Source organism: Balaenoptera acutorostrata, chromosome 1, assembly GCF_949987535.1.
Source record: "Balaenoptera acutorostrata chromosome 1, mBalAcu1.1, whole genome shotgun sequence".
NCBI classification, from domain to species: domain Eukaryota; kingdom Metazoa; phylum Chordata; class Mammalia; order Artiodactyla; family Balaenopteridae; genus Balaenoptera; species Balaenoptera acutorostrata.
Window position 1 is genome coordinate 106612084 of NC_080064.1, and position 19298 is coordinate 106631381.

General features: G+C 43.3%; 1 protein-coding gene across 1 annotated transcript; it reads right to left on the minus strand.

The window, feature by feature from the left end:
* Positions 1–2932: 2932 nt before the first annotated feature.
* HMGCS2 (3-hydroxy-3-methylglutaryl-CoA synthase 2) lies at positions 2933–17723 on the minus strand. The gene is given in 11 exon segments (XM_007169613.2): positions 2933–3039; positions 4619–4749; positions 5342–5452; positions 6501–6555; positions 6558–6670; positions 8864–9029; positions 10360–10495; positions 10497–10528; positions 15936–15981; positions 15984–16392; positions 17719–17723. Coding segments are annotated over 11 exon segments (1311 nt in total).
* Positions 17724–19298: the final 1575 nt, after the last annotated feature.

Genomic DNA, 19298 nt, shown 5'->3' on the forward strand with positions numbered 1-19298 from the left:
GCGGGCCCAGCACCTCATCCCCCCTGCGCCCAGTGTCCTGTTATCCCTAGGGCGGCCTGCCCACGCCAGCCCTCCTCCCCACTGACAGAAGCCATCCTCCCTCCTCCAAAGTGCCCCTTTTCTTGCTGGAGTGCCAGAGGAAACTTTCTACAAGTCAATAAGTTAATAACTTAAATAACTTCACGCCCCTGAACCATTGCTATTTTACAAGAAGATCCTAGATAAAGCAGTGCCCTAGCTCAAGAGGTAAAAACCATCATCTAAGGGAAAAATTTCCTGCTAGGGATTGAAACAATGTTTTTGGCTGGAGGGGCCCAAAACGTAACCTATTAACCTCTGCCCTGTGTTCACTTGTGCCGATAACACCAACAAGGCATGAGACCAAGGAGCTTTGATCCTCAGCTCCTGAAGTCATTTCTGGCCCCTGTCTGCTGGCTCTGTAAGGTGTCTTAAGATCAGGGAAGGAAGCTGAGGGTGGAGGCTGTGTTTCACCCTTTGTTTCCCCTGTAGCTCTGAGAGAATGGAATTGGAAGGGAGAGAGGGAGGGTGTGAGGTGAGTGCTCGGCAAGTTCACTGCCGTGGGTGTACATGCGGGTGGGGAGAGTGGGACCTCAGAGCCAGGAGGTCCAGCAGGTTTCTCTGCATGACAGCTACTGCACTGTTTTGTGTTCTGGTTGCCAAGAAATATGGGAGTTATTCCCTCCTTCCCTACTTTTTAATTGTGTTATATTAGCTTAGTACCAAACATAAAATTTAGAAATTCACAGAAAACCCTAAGGAACAAAGAACTAACAGCACAGAAATTTAATAATAACAATAACCACAAAGCTATAACAAATGAGAGGCAAGTTATCTGGATCTTGAAGGAGACAACGGATCTGCCACATTTCCGGTCTGTGACTCAAGGCTGAGCCTTCCCTCCATCCCTCCATCTCCCTCTTTACAAAGGGCTCCTCCAGCACCACAAGCCCATGACAGTGACTGCAGCAGAGAGAGGCAAGAAGGACCCACTAAGGATGGCCCCTCACTCTACAGGGCCAGTGCTTTGGGGGGCTGCTGTGTCCAATCCAATCTATTTACCAGCTAAGAGTGGGAGACATTTATACGATCGAGAGAGGGCAGAAATTCTATAGCGTACTTTTGCAAGGAACCTCTCCACATATCTGTAAAGTTTAAAGAAACAAAAGAAGGGCATTCAGTCATGAGTCTCACCCTGGGCATGCCCCCTTTTCCCCATACCTGCTCCTTACCCGAGGCAGGCTCTCCTGAAGATATCCCGAGGTCTGGGGTGTTCCACTGCCCTTCCAGCAACAAACCTGGATGCCTGAGGGCCCTGAGCCCAACGCCATGGGAGCCAAGGCTGGGAGGTGGGCAGGGTCCCCGTGACACGTCCTGTCTGTGACGGGAGAGCAGGCTGCGCAGTGCAGAGGCAGGGCTCCGCAAAGCACTGCACTGACATACAATCTTTATTTCAGCTAACATCTCACTGGTGTAGGTTCATGGCTCCTGTGAGAAAAGGATGAGGCCCAGCTTTTCTTTTCTTGGTACAATGCTGCTTAAGCATGTGGACCAGGAGAGGGAGGGAACCTGACTTGGAAACTCTCCCTGGAAAAATCCCAATTCTCTCTCTCTTTCTCTGTCTCTTCTTTCTCCTCTCTCTCTCTCTCTCTCTCTCTCTGCTTCTGATGACTGAACTAGCTTGACACATTTAATGGCCCCCTCTTTGCCCCTGACTTGCCGTTAAGAACCATATTGCAAACAGACAACAGATAAGCAAACAAACAGGTGACCCCCTGGTAGCGCCAAAGTCTGATGAGTTGCTTATGGAGCCTGCATTTCTCAACCATACCCTGCAGGCTGGCCGGTCGGCCCCCTTTCCAACCTCGCTTACCTCCTAACATCCCAGAGGCACACTTCAGTTGCCCCACAGGGCTGAGAACGCTGGCAGTGGTTAGGAGTGAACAGAGGACACCCCTTATCCTGCAGTTTTCCTGTTTTATCCAGGTATCTCGTTTACCCAGGACTTCTTCCTCATCTTTCCCTGTTCCCTACCCTGCCCTTGGCAAACTTTTTAGTCTTCCCCCTTCATATACCAAAGTAGGGGAAAAAATTTAAAAACAGGAAAATATAGATGAAGTATTCGGGCGCAGGGACTGATCTGTTGAGATTTATGGGTTGTAAAAGAAATTGCTTCTCACACTTCCATTCTGCGTATCTTCCCAATTCGGAAGATTAACTGAAGGCAGATATCTGGGTCCATGCACTACAAGATTCTAATTCTGAATCTTTGATTTTCCTTTAAAAAGTACCATAAAGAATTCTCCTATTTCTCTTCCCGATTCCATCCTCTTCCGTCAAACTCTTCTCTCCTTATGCCCCTCTCCACTTATTTCCCAAATCTCACTTCTTCTCCTCAGAAGGAATCGCAAGATGGGAAGATTGCTCACAGCCCCTTAGCCTAAGGTTCCCTCCAGCCAAGACTTCTGCCTCTCACAGAATCCCCAGCACCCTGTTTCCTTATGAGTCTCTCCAACACACTGGTGTGTTCCTTCTCTGATGTTCTTCATCTTTGTTACCAACTCGCCCCATTGGAGTAATGAGTTCCATAGGTTCACAGCCTGCCTGCTTCTGTTATGGATGCTAATTTTGTTTCTATCAAGCTTCTAGGGGAGCTTCCTATCATGAGTAGATCAGGTAAACAAGTTGACTCTTTTTTTCAGATTCAAGATTTAAGAGCATGCCCCTCCCCCAGCTTTTGCCTTAGGCAAAGAGCCCCAAGAGTTTTACTTGGTCCTCGTGGTACAAACTCCCCACCTCTGATCATTTTGGAAGCTACGAACCCTCTCTGGCCTGTTTACACTCTCAGAACTGCATCTGTTACCCAGAGGAAAATCTTTAAGCCACCTACACTCTAAAATTTCACTCATCACCTTTAGACCGGACGCCGGGCATACTTTCGGTGATACCCTTCATCCACTTGCTCCAGGTATCAAGTGCCTGGGAAAAGGCTGTTTTGGTCACCAAGTGGTGAGAAATTCACTGTGGAATGAGAAGAGGCAATACTCACAAAGGGCTGCATGGGGTTGAGGAAGAGAACATGGTAATAGGGACGCCTAGACCTTCACGTGGAGCTCTCCTGGCTGTGCTGCAAGGGGTGGCGAGGTCACCAAGTCTACACCCAGTAAAGCTCTGGGCCAGCAGAAAAACCAGAAGCAGCTCTCTTGGAGCTAGTACCTAAGACTTGTCTACTAGAAATTTTGTTATAAGAGTATGCCGTTATTCTGCAGTAAACATGCCCTTCCTCCATTGAAATCTTCATCATGCCCTTCTGCCAATGGTACCTAGCTTGAGGTGTACCTCAAAGCATCCTGTTTTCTAGTAGACACTTCCTTCCTAGCCCTAAGTTTTCCAACTCTGATTCATTGTAGTATTTCAAAGTTTTGTCCATTAACGTTCATCTCAGAGGTCCTAGTTGTATTTTATTTTGGTTTTTTTAAATTTTTATTTTATTTTTTTATTTGTTTATTTATTATTTATTTATGGCTGTGTTGGGTCTTCGTTTCTGTGTGAGAGCTTTCTCTAGTTGCGGCGAGTGGGGGCCACACTTCATCGCGGTGCGCGGGCCTCTCACTATCGCGGCCTCTCTTGTTGCAGAGCATGGGCTCCAGACGCGCAGGCTCAGTACTTGTGGCTCTCGGGCCTAGTTGCTCCGTGGCATGTGGGATCTTCCCAGACCAGGGCTCGAACCCGTGTCCCCTGCGTTGGCAGGCAGACTCTCAACCACTGCCTGGAAATAGGAAATAGGGAAGCCCTATTTTGGCTTCTTTTTTGCTCTAACATGTCCCCTGTTCCAGATAAGATCAATGACTACGAGGTCTAGGTTTTCTGGAACATTCTCAGTTCCATAAGCTCAGTCTCCTTTTCAGGGCAAATCATGTATCCCAAGTTTTGCTTGAAAAAATATGGTTACCCCGATTTTAAAACCACCATCTGGCTTCTCCAGTCCTAACTTTTGCTTTGGTGTACTTTTCCTTTGTTGCTTTTTGGGGGCACTATTTTGTTTTATGTTTGGTAAGGAAAGGGGGTAGCTGGAAGAAGACAGTAATATTTGCTGATAACTTATTTATCATTAATTAATTCATTAATCTCTTTGGCAATCCTGCAAAGTTCGTATGACTTTAGAAATGAGGCAACTGAGAAAAGTTCAATAATTTTCTCAAAGATAAAGAGCTGATAAGTATCACAGCCCAGCTTAGACTTTGATATCTGGCTCCAAAATCTGGGCTTTTTCAACTGTTGCACAGATAGTATTTTCAAAGACCATACATCTGGCTTCCATGGGACTTCACTGTCCAGCATCCTATTTTGGGTGGTTATCTATGCTCAGTGCTGGGAAGCCACATGCTGCCCTCCTACCTCTTCCCAACTCTGCCTTCTGCTTCCCCACCCGGTTCTTCCCCTTTTGCACCTAACAAACCTTCTCCCAATCATATCTGATAGAAGTCGTCACTCTCACCCACTATATTCTAGACTTCTGTTGAATCCCTGGCTCTCAGCTCCTGGAATAGAATCTGAGAAAAATTGCCTTCTCCTCCTCCCTTTCTGCCTTTTTTCTTACCCTTGTGGTAGAATTGTTCTCTTTGGTCCATTATTTCTGTAAACTTCTCAGGAGACATACGCTTCCGGGAGGCGAGACATTTTGGCAGGTCTGAGGTACTGGATACCAGCTTCTCCAGGGGTGGGGGGAGCCTGGGAAGCAAAAGTAAGACTCTTAAACTTATTTCATTTTCATCACTGCTACCAATCACAAGTCCAATGGAGAGCCAGGCTCTGTGGGAGCTCCCGCCCCAGGGGAAAGTGCTCTATGTATGGCTTAGAACGTCAAGGAATGATAAAGCTCAGCAAACATAATGTGAGCAAAACATACAGGCAGACCCTCATTTAGTCAAGGTGTATCCCATTTAGTGCTTAGATGTATGCCCTTGATCACATCCATCATAAAGTAATCAACAAATGTTTACTGGATATCTCAAATCCATCAATTTCTCTTTAACCAGTTGCAACCAAACCACCACCATCACCTCTTGCCTAGACTATTTGCTGGTTTCCCCATATTCACCTTCGTTTCTCATCAATCTAGTCTCTAAGTGGTAGCCAGGGAAGTGCTTCAAATACATGAATTAGACAAACTTACTCTATTGCTTAAATCCCTTCAGGGCTTTCCTTTGTTCTTAATCACAACATAATTCTGTCAAGGTGGGAGCCTTGGTAGTGGTGAGGCAGAAAGTGGTTTCTTTTACCAGATGAAACTGGCCAGAAGTGCCTGATCAAAAGACTGGACTCACCTGGAGAAGCATCCTGGGACACCCGAAATGAAAAGAAACTTTCCGCTAAGCCAGAGCCATAAGAGAAGGCACCAATCCTGGAGCCAGCCAAGTCCTGGGCAGAGTGACTGCGGGCAAAGAAATCAAAACCTAAAACCACACATCAACATTATGTTCTGCACTGCAAATAAGCCACCAGTCTAGTCAACCTCTTGCAACTAGAAATGGGTTCTGGGCACTCTACACAAACAGGGACTTCTGGAAGACCCTGGGGGTAGGCCCAGAAAGAGGAAAACTTACCAAGAGGAGAACAGCTAAAGTCTAAGATACAGAAGTCACAGTGAGCATACCAGAATTTCTGGGATGTAAAAGGAACTTCTCCCCACCCAGGAAGACAAGATGAATTCAGTGAACTCTGAAGGCACCTCCAAGTGAAGGTCAGACCACTGGACTCATCTCAAGGCTCCCATGTTGACTGGCAGTGCTTCAGCAGTTGCAACTTTTTTTTATTATATCCTCATTAGGAATAATTTGAGCAAGTCCAATGATATACATATGTATTTTTCTCATGTTGTATGCATGTACTAGTAGTACAAGTGTTTTCTTGTAAAATCCACAAAATAGACTATCTATAAAAATAAAAACTAACATTTGGGCCCCTGCTGAGCATTACTGTTTTAATTGCTTTAGACATTTAACATTCGTCAAAACCTTAGAAGGTAGGTATTGTTATTGTATAAATTTTATAGTTGGGAAAAAGAACGCACATAAAGGTTAAGTACTTTTCCAAGATCAAAGCTAATAAATGGTAAAGAGATTTGAACACAGGTTGTGGGCTCTAAAGCTAGAATCTCTTGACCAACATGCTTTACTGAGTACAGAGATTTTAAAGGATAAGGTCAAAATATGCATAAAAGTTCTATTTTCCTGCTGCACCAAATAGATCTTGCTCATCCCCTGGCATCATACGTGCACTTCACTTTGGAGACCACTGTTTAATACTGATGGTAAACCTGCCTACACATACATCTTTGAAACCTGTTTCTTTCATTTTCCTTCCTTCCTTCTTTCTTTCCTTTTTGAAAAACTTCTGAACCAGAAGAGGAACAAAACTTGGTTGAACCCTCAGACCAGAGGCCATGGGTAAGAGGAGGTGGGGTCACATGCAGTACTCACGGGGACAGAAGTGAGGCCAGGCATCCATCCAGGGATGAAGTGTACATATTCCCCTGTGTGTGCAGAGGTAGAGGGAGGCCTTGCTCTTCTTGTTGAACATGTCTAGAGAGGCCTTTTGAAATGCTTTTTCTACGTCCTTATTGGTGTAGGTGTCTTCCAGCTTTAGCCCCCTGTGAGGCAGCCTGAGGAATAGGCCAGGCGAGAAGCCACATGAGGGAAGGAATGCAGCAAGGGGAAAAGTGTAACAGCTACTGGAGAGAAGACTTTGGGACACATGTTTTTTATAATAGAATATTTGGAAATACAGAAAACACAGAGGAAAACTGTCACTAATAGTCTTACCATTCAGAGAGAGCACTTAGGTCATAGTTTTCTTATGGGATCCATTCCTAATTTTATACAGTTTATTGGAAAGTAAAATCATGCTATACATTCTGTTTAGCATGCTTCCTTAACTAATTTTCTCTATGACATTGTCAGCTTCTCTAACATTATTTTTAAAGGCTGCCAAGTGGATGTACCCTACTTTAACCGATCGCCCCATTTCTGTCCTCATTAGCTAAAATACTACAGAGAATAGCTACTTGTTGTTTTTTTTTTCAGGAAACATTTTTTCTTCATTAAAATTTTTTAATGCAATTTTAAAAGGTTACTTTCCATTTACAGTTATCACAAAATGTTGGCTATATTCCCCGTGATGTACAATACATCCTTGAGCCTATATTAGACCCAATAGTCTGTACCTCCTACACCCCTATGTTGCCCCTCCCCCTCTCCCCACTGGTACCCAATAGTTTGTTCTATCTATGAGTCTGCTTCTTTTTTGTTATATTCACTGGTATGTTGTATTTTAGATTCCACTTACAAGTGATATCATACAGCGTTTGTCTTCCTCTGTCTGACTCATTTCACTTAGCATAATGTCCTCCAAGTCCATCCATGTTGTTGCAAATGGCAAAATTTTGTTCTTTTTTTTGACTGAGTAGTATTCCATTGTATATGTGTACCACATCTTCTTTATCCAGTCATCTGTTGATGGACACTTAGGTTGTTTCCACATGTTGGCAATTGTAAATAATGCTGCTCTGAACATTGGTGTGCATGCATCTTTTCAAATTAGTGTTTTTGCGTTTTTTTGATTTTACCCAGGAGTAGAATTTCTGGGTCATATGGTAGTTATATTTTTAGTTTTTTGAGGAATAGCTACATGTCCTTTTAAACATGTGGAATTACTGAGCCAAAGATGCACATCTTTTAAGGCTTTTGCTTCATGTTTTCCTATTACTCCCCCAAATCTTTGTATCAGTTTACTATTGCTCATTTTCTCATAGACTCAATTCTGGGTATTCAAAAATTTTAAATGCTATCTAAAGAAAACATTAACTTGTTTATATTTGTTACTAATGGGCATGCACATTTAAAAATGTGATTATGTGCATTTCTTCCTTGAGGAAATTTCTTGTCCATATACTTTGTTCAGTTTTCTACTTAGTGTGTTTTTCTTATTATTGATGAGACTTTCATATATTAGAGATATTAAGCTATTATCTTTGGTATATGTTAGAATTTTTTTCCATGGGGCAGGTCTTAGAAGCAGTGTTTGTGCTAATTTGGATGTTAGTGGCAGGGTTAGCAGTAGTAGTTAGAAACAGGGGCAGATGTTGGTAAAATACTCCAAAACTTGAACAGATACCAAGAAGATACGGAAAGATTCCCTTCCAAGTGAGAACTCTTTGTATTCTTCTTTTCTAAATGTCTTGGAGTATCGCATCAATAAACAGCCTTCTCTTTATTGACATCGAATGGGAGTGAGCTGGACTATCTCTATTTCATAGGTGCGGGGATTTGAGGCAACAAGCAAGACATTCATTAAGCCATTGGCTAGTGAGAATGAGACCAGACACTCCCCAAACTGCCATCCTGCATTGTGATTATTTGCTTCTAGGTGTTTTCTTTCTGTACAGACTGTGAGATCGTCTAGGCAGGTATCATGGAGTCACACCCACTTTTGTGCCCCCAGAGTTTAGTATGATGTCTGACACATAGTTGATGTTCATAACATGTTTATTACCTGAATAATTTAGCCACACACCCTTTCCCCTTTTTCTTACTCTCTGAAGCTTCTTATAGTCACTTGATCTAGAGGTTCTGGCAGGGCCCCTGTGCTCCCTAAGATACAAGGTGAGGTCTCTGAGAAGACAATAACGCACTAACCCACGTGAGGACTTGGTGTCATTTCTACTGTGTTGGAGGATTGTTGTCTTTTCCCACAGGAGTGGCTGGTGGTCCAGACTCAAGGCATGAGGAAGCCTCCTCCTTCTCACCAATCATGAGCCTCTAGGCTCCTCATGAAGAGGACTCACCTGAAGGCGTCCAGCCTCTTATAGAGGCCGGTCTGTGTGTTGCCACTGGCTAACAGAATGTCATTGAACATCAGGTGAGCCAGGGATTTCTGGACCATCTTGCAGAAGGGTGTGTGAAAGATCATAAACTGTAAATCATCAAGAGTGAAATGTCGATCGATGCCAGCTGGAAGAAGAAGTGTGAAAGCAAGGATGTGGCATGATCCACTTAGACATATTCTCCAAGATCTGACTGTGCTGAGGTCTTCCAGAAAACTGGCTCCTACCTCTGGCAAACACACAGAGGTTTGTTCATTCATTTTACAAGCATTTTACTAAGCACTCTACTCATAAAGAAAGTAAAGAAACAAATATTTTCTTCTTATCTGCCATTGCCAACCTCTATGACAAATAATTCCTCAAATCAACCTCGTACTCTATTATTTTCTCTATTTTCTCTATTTTCCAGGGGAGAAAACAGAGTCTCCAAAATATGAAGCTGAGTCATGTGTCCAAGGTCACCCAGCTTGAAAACAGCTGGCTTTGGCTTTGGGTTCTGGTGTCTCTGGATCTACACTCCAGACTCTCTCATATTCCAAAGAGAAGGGCAATGCACCCCCTGCCCTTAGGAAAGTTTACAATTTGGTGCTGAGATCCAAAGCGGCATTGATCAAATTCCATATGAGATTAAGGAGTAAAATTAGAATGTCATAAGAATTCAGAGTATGCCAGAGCAATTAGCCAATAACAATTTTACAGTGGGTGGGCAGAGGCAGAGAGGTCCAAGTTGATCCTTTCCCATGGAGGCAGCCAGCATCCCACCCAATGCAGCAGAGAGGGGCCACCCCTAAAGCATCCACGCTGAAACCTGCCTTTTTTAGATGCCCATCTGGGCATGGCTAAACAGGTAGGAACACCCCCTTTATTTTTTAAGTATATGGGTTTCTCTTTATTTTTAAAAGAAGATTCGTTTCTTTTTTGATTATGGAATTGGTACATATTTTTTAGCAGAAAACTTCAGAAAGTAAGGTGAAAATAAAATCAACTTCCAACACTACCAGGCAAAGAAAAGAAAATCACTGATAACACTTAAGTATCCTGAAAATATAGGTAAGAATTTTCAACATCAACCAGACTTTAAAAGGTGGCAAACTATAAACCAAGAGTCAAATCACTCCTGACTTCATCAGAAACGAATCCTGGCCTCCACAGGATGTGGTCACTCTGATTCACACAGTACCTCCCCAAGTGGCTGGCACCACTGACTTCAGCTTTGACCTTGGATTGTTTACTTCCTTTCATTTAACTCAAGTTAGAGGCAATTTCATACTTGACTTTGGGTGACTTCAAAGGGACTTTAGCCTAGGCCCAGGAAAGGATGTCAGAAGAAGGGGACATGAAACAATTCTCTTGTGATCATTTGCAGAGGAGAAAAGAGTCCTTGTCTTAAGAGTTTAGGACATACTCTTGGCCTCGTGTAAATAGGGTCCCCACCTTCTACCCTCTGAGCCCCATACCTTGCTCCCACTGGTTCTGGATCTTTTGACTGTATAACATGTAGCATCGGTCCAGCGCCCGTAAGTAGCGCTGGATGGAGAGCTTCCCATCCAATCGTGGGCACTCTGAAGTCATATCTGCTTTGTAGAAGTCATATATATACATTCTCCATGTGGGTTGCTCTAAGCCCTGGCAAAGCACACAGAGGGATTCGGGAACTGTACAAGGCAGCCCACGTTGAGCAGAGAGGATAGGAGACCCACATACAAGCAGCCCCCTGGTCTTTATCTTTCTCGTGCCCAAGCCTGAGCCCACCGAACATCCCTCATGTGTTCAAAGGGAGTTGATTAGATTGCCGCTTTTATATAAATGAGATTTATATTTCCATTTCCATACCTAGATGGGCTTAAAAAAAAATCTGGAATAGACACCAAAAGTCTCAAAGGAAAGCTTTCACTTCATACCCAATTATCTTCTTTCATTTTCAGTTGTCAGTTTAGCTCTCAAAGGGTCCTTGTCAGCAGCATCAGTGCCAGCCGTTCCACACATCATTATCCCAAAGTGTGATGGTGCAGAAGAGGAGAACTTGCCGATGCCTCGCTTCCCCTCCTCCCTGCCCTCTGGTCCCCAGTCCAGTCTTTTGAAGGCAGTCAATAGCAACATCAAATCCACATTTCAGCCCTGCGTAGTGGGTGTGCCAACTTGGAATTAGGAGCTAGGTATTTGGCTACGCCATGCACAGTCTCCCGGCACTACGTAGCCACTGTTTGCCACAAACCTCTCTCGAGGCCCAGAGGGGCCTTGGGCCCAACCAGCATTGCCACAGCTCCAGCCCTGCCTGTGGGGTGAATATTACCACTGGAGTACACTGCGATGTCTCCACAGACCACCAGGGCATAGTGACTTGTAACGAGAGACAAGAAATAATGATTATCACTACCAAATCTCAAGTAGACTGAAAACCTCCTGTGTGCCAGGCACAATTTTAGGTACTGGAGATAGATCACTGAACCAAAATAAAAATTCTTGCCCCATGGAACTTACGTTCTAGTGAAATTCATCACGACACCTGTGAAATGCAATGTCAAAACTCAGTGTTCTGTGACTCTAGCTGTAAAATCCTCATTCATTCAGAATTCAGTTTCTGAATTCAATGAAAAATTCATAAATTAGCACTTCTGGAGATAATTTAGGTTTGTACTGATCACCTTACAGCACTTCATAGTACTACAGTGGAAATTTCTTTCAAATCATAGAAGGCCAAGGGATGGGGAGGGAAACTAATATTTGAAATCCTAGATAGACACGAGCTATCCTCAAACAATCCTTAAAATAATCCAATGAGGCAGGAAATATCCACATTTACAAAGGAAGACACTGCCTTCTAGAGAATCCAAGTAATTTGTCTAAGGTCACCCACCTCATGAATATGGAATTATATATTCAGACCCAGTTCTGACTGGATCCTGAACCACGTGCTTCGAACTATCTGGTATTACTTTCCTTCTGAGAAGAGTTAGTGTCAAGTAACCACATTTAATGTAGGTGATCCATAGTAACTACTTCTATAGTAGCCAGATGATTATTCAATAAATAATTGTTGTCTTGAATATTAGCTGTTCCTCTTTCATCTGATAGTACTGTCCGCCCTCAAACTTGGGTTTGTGAGAGAAACATGGCAGCAATTTTAGTATTCTACCTAAACTGTAAGGAAGCCCCCAGGATTTACGCCAGCACTGTGTTGAGGGCCATTATTTCTGTATAATTCAGTCCTCACAATAAGCCTATCTGCCAGATACAGTTATCTCCTCTTTATAGACAAAGGAATTGAGACCCAAAGAACTTGAGTCACTTGCCTAAAGCCACTCAGCTAATAGATAGTAGGATAAAGATTCAGAGTCAGAATTCCAACCCATAATCATTGAAACCCAAGAACCTTCTCTTAAGATTATATAACAACTCAAACTCCAACCCCAACAAAACAGTATTGGTTTCTTTTCTCTGCAATTTTATATATATAAATATATAAAAATATAAAATATATAATAAACATATATATAATATATAAAAACAAAATTTATATATGTATATAAAATTTGGAAACTATAGAATAGTATTTAGAAGCCATTAAGGAAAAAACCAGTCAATTAGACTGCCTAAAATTAAAACCTTCTATCAGAAACAAACTCAAAAGACAAACTGAGGAAGTATTTACAGTACATAAAGCCAACAAAGGATTATTTTCATTCATATATAAGCGCCTCATAAGAAAGATAAGATATGTAATAGAAAAATGGCCAATAAACATCATAAAAATATCAAAGTTCTCTTATAATAGCAAAGGAAAATCAATGATACTATTATTTTATTTATTAAACTGACAAAGATTAGAAAGTTTGATAATATATATTGTAGGAATGTACTTTAGTACAACACGTTGAAGAGCAATTTGGCACATTCTACCAAACTTTTAGATCAAACTATTCTGCAATTCCACTTCTAGGAATCTATTCCTAGAACATATTATCATGAGCATGCAAAGCTATTGTACAATGTTCATTAAAACAGTATTTATAATTGCAAAAAACATACATCAATCTAAATATCCATCTATATGGGACTAAGGTTTGGCATATCTATCAATAGAATATTATGTGGCTTTTAAAAGAATGACTTTAGGTGACCTTATGTGTATATCTATCTATAGATCTATATATATATCTTATATCTATTTATCTATCTATAGAATGACCTCTAAGATATCATAGAGATGAGGAATAATGTGTACAATGTTAAAAAATGAATAGATAAGGGTACGTAGAAAATTCCTGGAAGAATACATAGAAACTGTCAGTGTTCCTGGAAAAATACATAGAAACTGTCAGTGTTAAATTATGGGAGTTGGTAATGGGGTGTCAAAGGGAAATTTTTCTTTACTTTTCACCCTTTTGTGTGTGTGTGTGTGTGTGTGTGTGTGTGTGTGTGTGTGTGTTTAACTGTTGGTTTCAATTACCTTCATTTAAAACAAAAAAAGACAAGAAAAAATGAGGTCTCTCAGGCAATCTGAGCCAGTACCACTCTTTCCTTCCCTCATACTCTACTGTCTCTCTGGAATGGTCCAGAACTTCTTGGTGAGTCCCAGAACCACCTTCTCCTATCTGAGGGTCCCCAGGTGGATGGTTGGCCAGGTCAGAAGCAGAGATCACATCTACACTGTCCTTGTCTGGTTTTAGCAGTTGCCATTAGACTCAAGCTTAAATATGCTTTTTGTTTTAGTATAGATTAACAATTTACATCCTAATAGTTTGTATAAATTTTCCCCCCCAAGACATCACATTAAAGAAGGATGCATTTGCAGCCCTCTCCTGTGGAATACCCAACCATTCAGCAGAATCTACTCATTTGAAATGACATGTTTGAAGCTGATAATGCCCCCAAATATAGGCTCTGATTTTTGGTTAAATGCTGGTGAGTGTCCCTTGCCCTTCACTTCTACTCTCTAACTAAATGCTGGGTTGGACATATTGGTGGTGACAGTAGTAGGGGTTGCTGAAGAGGTAATAATACAAATGCCAAGCAGGAGAAGCACTGAAAGTACAGATTTGTTGATGTAGACTAGAACATGCCAAATCAATGGAATCATTGATGGCAAGGCTATGCAGTGCAGTTGAAAAAAACACTGAATGGGTGAATGGAATTGTACTGCCTTGCTGCATGAACAGAGACAAACCATTAAACTCTTCTTGGCCTCTTTTTTTTTTTTTTTTTTTTTTAAAGATATATTCTTTTATTTTATTATTTTTTTTAATTTTATAGCTACTTTATTTATTTATTTATTTATTTTTGGCTGTGTTGGGTCTTCGGTTCGTGCGAGGGCTTTCTCTGGTTACGGCAAGCGGGGGCCACTCTTCATCGCGGTGCGGGGACCGCTCTTCATCGCGGTGCGCGGGCCTCTCACTATCGCAGCCCCTCCCGTTGCGGGGCACAGGCTCCAGACGCGCAGGCTCAGTAGTTGTGGCTCACGGGCCCAGCTGCTCCGCGGCATGTGGGATCTTCCCAGACCAGGGCTCGAACCCGTGTCCCCTGCATTAGCAGGCAGATTCTCAACCACTGCGCCACCAGGGAAGCCCTTGGCCTCTTTTTAAAGTGAAAAATATTGGATTAGATAGTCTCTAGGGTTACCGCCAACATCAAGACTTCATAATTAATTTTATAATTAATGTTTATTATGGTTTCTAAAGTTTAAATTCTAGTTTCCAACTTAGTAAATGTAGGGCTTTGTCTGCCCAGGTACTGTTTTTTCACATCTCCATTGATATTTTGTTTCATGCCTGGAAGGCAGGTAGGCAAACAAAAACTCTGAGTCTCACAGAGGTTAAGGGACTTGTCATCAATTATTCACAGACCTAGGTTTCTTTTTTTTTTTTTTTTTAAGATTTATTTTTTATTGATTAATTGATTGATTGCTATGTTGGGTCTTCGTTTCTGTGCTAGGGCTTTCTCTAGTTGTGGCAAGCGGGGGCCACTCTTCATCACGGTGCGCGGGCCTCTCACTATCGCGGCCTCTCTTGTTGCAGAGCACAGGCTCCAGACACGCAGGCTCAGTAATTGTGGCTCACGGGCCCAGCCGCTCTGCGGCATGTGGGATCTTCCCAGACCAGGGCTCGAACCCGTGTCCCCTGCATTAGCAGGCAGATTCTCAACCACTGTGCCACCAGGGAAGCCCAGACCTAGGTTTCTAACTCTCCTAGGAACCAGGCAAGGGAGAGAAAGTAGAAATACTCTGTGTCATAGTCTATCCTGTGATTCTTTGGGTCTATTTCTATCAGGGTGTTTTTCCCTAACACTTAAATTTGTTTAAATCTTTTAACATCACCAATCTCTTTCCCGCCCAGAGACTTGGGAGAAACCTTAGAGAAACAGGAAGAGTGAAATGGGAAATATACCGAATTTGATTTGGTGTCTTGCTTCTGTCACGCGCTATGTGTAAGATATTAGATCCTCCATTTTCTCCCCCGTAAATCAGGTATGACACCCACTTCCTAGGCTGTTGTGAAGACCAAATGAATGACTCTGTGAACATGCTCCCTAATTAACTGTATAAAGCTATACAAGTCTGAGTGGCTATTATAATTGTGGTTGTTGGATGATCGCAGCAGCTGTATGAAGGTGTCCTTCCCTCCCTGGATGAAACCACCCAAGGAAAGGAGAAGCAAAACTGAGGATTCGGCCTCCAACCCAGCTCCCTTCCTTTTTTTTTTTTTTTTTTTTTAATTAATTTATTTATTTATTTTTGGCTGTGTTGGGTCTTCGTTTCTGTGCGAGGGCTTCCTCTAGCTGCGGCAAGCGGGGTCCACTCTTCATCGCGGTGCGCGGGCCTCTCACTATCGTGGCCTCTCTTGTTGCGGAGCACAGGCTCCAGACGCGCAGGCTCAGTAATTGTGGCTCACGGGCCCAGTTGCTCCGCAGCATGTGGGATCTTCCCAGACCAGGGCCCGAACCCGTGTCCCCTGCACCGGCAAGCGGATTCTCAACCACTGCACCACCAGGGAAGCCCCCAGCTCCCTTCTTACCTAAGGCCTCTGGCAGCACGTACCATCCCAGGAGCTGGACTCCACCCAGTTGGAAACACTGAATAGAGAGAGGCAGTGTCACCGTAGCAGGCACTGGTGGTGTCTATGCCCTCAATGTCAGTGTTGCCTGAATCCTGGAAGAGCTCCATGAGCACTGTTTTGACAGCCTTGGAGTTGTCAATGATGGTCTCAGTGCCCACTTCCAGCCGGCCCACAGATTCCCACGGGAGCTGTGTCAGCTCCATCAACTGCTGCACCACCGTCAGGCACAGGGAGTTGATGCCCTCCTGGACTGAGCAGAAGCCCATCTGGGTTTGGCCCATGCCCACTGTGTACTTCCCTGCCTCCACATCGTTAAACTTCTCCATGTCTGTTTGGTCCACATATTGGGCTGGGAAATGGACCTCCAGGGCAAGGATGCCCACATCCTTTGGCCAAGCATCTCTTTTGGCCAAGGGGATAGCAGGGACTGTAGAAAACCTGTAGTAGAGAAAACAATCAAAATTCCACTAACGGGCTCTAGCTAGTTTCCTCAAAAGACAGTACAGCAATCATTTCATTCATTTTTTAAAAAATATATTTTAAAGATATCGGAAGAATACAAATTTAGGATTGTTGTATTTTTATCAGATGAATACAAATTTCGAATTGTTGTATTTTCCTGTTGAATTTACCCTTTTATCCTTAGTAAATGTCCCTCTGGCCTTTTTTATAGCTAAATACATGTGGAACAAGCAACGTCTGTGGGAATACAGAAGACTGAGAGGACAATTCCAAACTGGAGCAGAGAGAAAGTGGAGAAAGGTTCAGTAAAGAGGGAAGAAAACTGTTTCTTTCCTGGACCCACCACCTCTCTTCAACCCTGACTCCTAATCCCTATGGAGAAGATCTGGAGTTTCTCCTTCTAGCTACAAGTAAAGAACTCACCAAGTCCACCTTCTATTTGTTCCACATACAAAGTACCTGAAAGCTGGTTACTTTAGAGGTATTCTTAATTTCCCAGATGGTGAAAGCAAGGCACACATTGGTGAAGCGATGTGCTCAGGGTAACTTCTCCGTTTCTCATCTGTTAGAAATATTCTGTCTTTTCACTCATGAGTGCCACCAAATTCCTTTGACTTGGAATTGGAATTTGACTTGGAATTTCCACAGGAATTGTAGCTCAGATGGAATGTATCCATCAGTCATCCTCAGGATTCTGGGCTTCTTGTAACCCCAGTTTTCCCATCACAGAGGTCACTTTAAAGGACTGCTGTGAGGCAAAATTGGATCATGTGATCACAAGATAGTGAGGCAAAGTGATAAATGTTTATTCATATCTGACAAAAGAGAATGGAAGTTTAGTTCTCTGCCCTATTGATTTGGTGACACTCAAATAATTAGAGTTTATACTCTCAAATGTTTGTGGAAGAGCTTCCCAGTACCTAGCGCTAATGGCTACCCAGAGCTCAGTCCTGTGCTTAGCTGGGTTTTCTCTCATTCTCATTCTCCCTCTGTCTTCTCTAAGCTCACTCCATCCCTCTCTTCCCAGTTAGAAATCTCAAGTCACAAGGAAAGTTTCCAAGAATTAGTCACTTTGTAACTTTTGTAAATGTCTTGGTAGGGGGTTATTACTTGGAAATGGATTCCAGAGCCTTGAAGAAAAGTTAACATGTAAAGGTTTCCAGAAACATCAGGCCACTGGAGTTAAGAGTATCCATCTAATCTTGTACTTTCTCTAAAGAATAATCACTTTATTTAATTTAAAACTGGTTTTGTTCTGGGTTGCTTGGTTCAAGAACATGCATCAAACTTTTATTTCTTTACTCCATTTTGCCTCCTTTTCTTGTGTTTCAAAATTAGCTATTAGGGCTTCCCTGGTGGCACAATGGTTAAGAATCCACCTGCCATTGCAAGGGACACGGGTTTGAGCCCTGGTCTGGGAAGATCCCACATGCCGTGGAGCAACTAAGCCGGTGTGCCACAACTACTGAGCCCGTGCTCTAGAGCCCGCAAGCCACAACTACTGAGCCCGCGTGCCACAGCTACTGAAGCCCGCGCGCCTAGAGCCCATGCTCTGCAACAAGAGAAGCCACGACAATGAGAAGCCCACGCACTGCAACAAAGAGTAGCCCCTGCTCACCGCAACTAGAGAGAGCCCGCACACAGCAACGAAGACCCAACACAGCCAAAAAAAACACAAACAAACAGCAAAAACAAAAAACAAAATTAGCTATTATATGCCAGGCACTGTGCTATGGACAGCTGTGGGGGTGAAGGGGATGGGCGAAGAAAGGTGGAGGTCAAGGTTCTTGGAGGCCTCCTCCACCAGTAGGAGGAATGAGATAAGCACATACATACTATATAACCCAACCAAGAGTCAGAATGTGATAAAGGCCACAAGAGGGACATGGGCAAAACCCCACAGGAATTCAAAGGAAGCAGAGATTTCCTGTGTGTGGGAGAATCAGGAATGGCCTCATGGAAGAGGCTAAATTTGAGGTCAGCCTTGATGGATAAGTGGAGCTTCTTCTGATGAAGAATTGGAGGGTGGCTGCAGGGGCAGTGCCACAGCAGGGAGTGATTGAACGGGTAAGGGTACCTGGAGCAGAGCGTGAAGGGAGGCAGGAGGACAACAAATGAGAAAAGCAGGAGGGGACCATGAAGTGGAGGGCAAAGTTCTTCCTTATTTTAAAGGCGGTTGAAGCACATAGGGTGGGAACTGTCTTTATGGTGGATTTAGAGCAAACGCAGGTTGGATTAGAGGGGATAGACATACAGAGAAAAGGAGAGCCCTAAAGAGGATTCTTGATACCCATTCAGGCCATGGAAAATGGGATTAGCTGTGAGCACACCAGAAGGGAAATGTGAATGATAATTCCAAGTGTTTGAACCAAGGACATCAGAAGGAGGGGGCAGGTTAGGGGGGACTGAGGTTTATCTCTTGGAGGACAGCCAACGGTTGCTTACTGAGACAAGCAAATCCACTTCAATCCCTTCCTCACAAATGCAAACACATGTTAAATTCTGAGCTGGGACATTAGGCCTGTACTCAGGGAGCGGGGAAGTGTGTTGATGATGGTGGGGAGTCATGAAGAAAATAAGAAGGCTAAAGGCATCTCTTCCCACCCGACACGTCCATGCACCCAGGTTCCCTGGGCACCAGGCAAGGGAAGACACTGGACGAAAGGTGTTTTTCTAAATATTCTTGGAACGCAGTGTAGAAATGGGAAGTAAGAAAGGGCTAGTCCTAAAGTACAGTGGATGGTTTAGGGGTTCCTGGGTGCTAGCGGTAGCTGTGTTACCATCAATGCTGGGAGACTGTGAGCCCTTGGGCTGGACTGGGGGAGAGTTTGCAAAAAAAAAAAGGAGTGCGTGTGTGCTTCTGTGCACAAGCACATGGTACA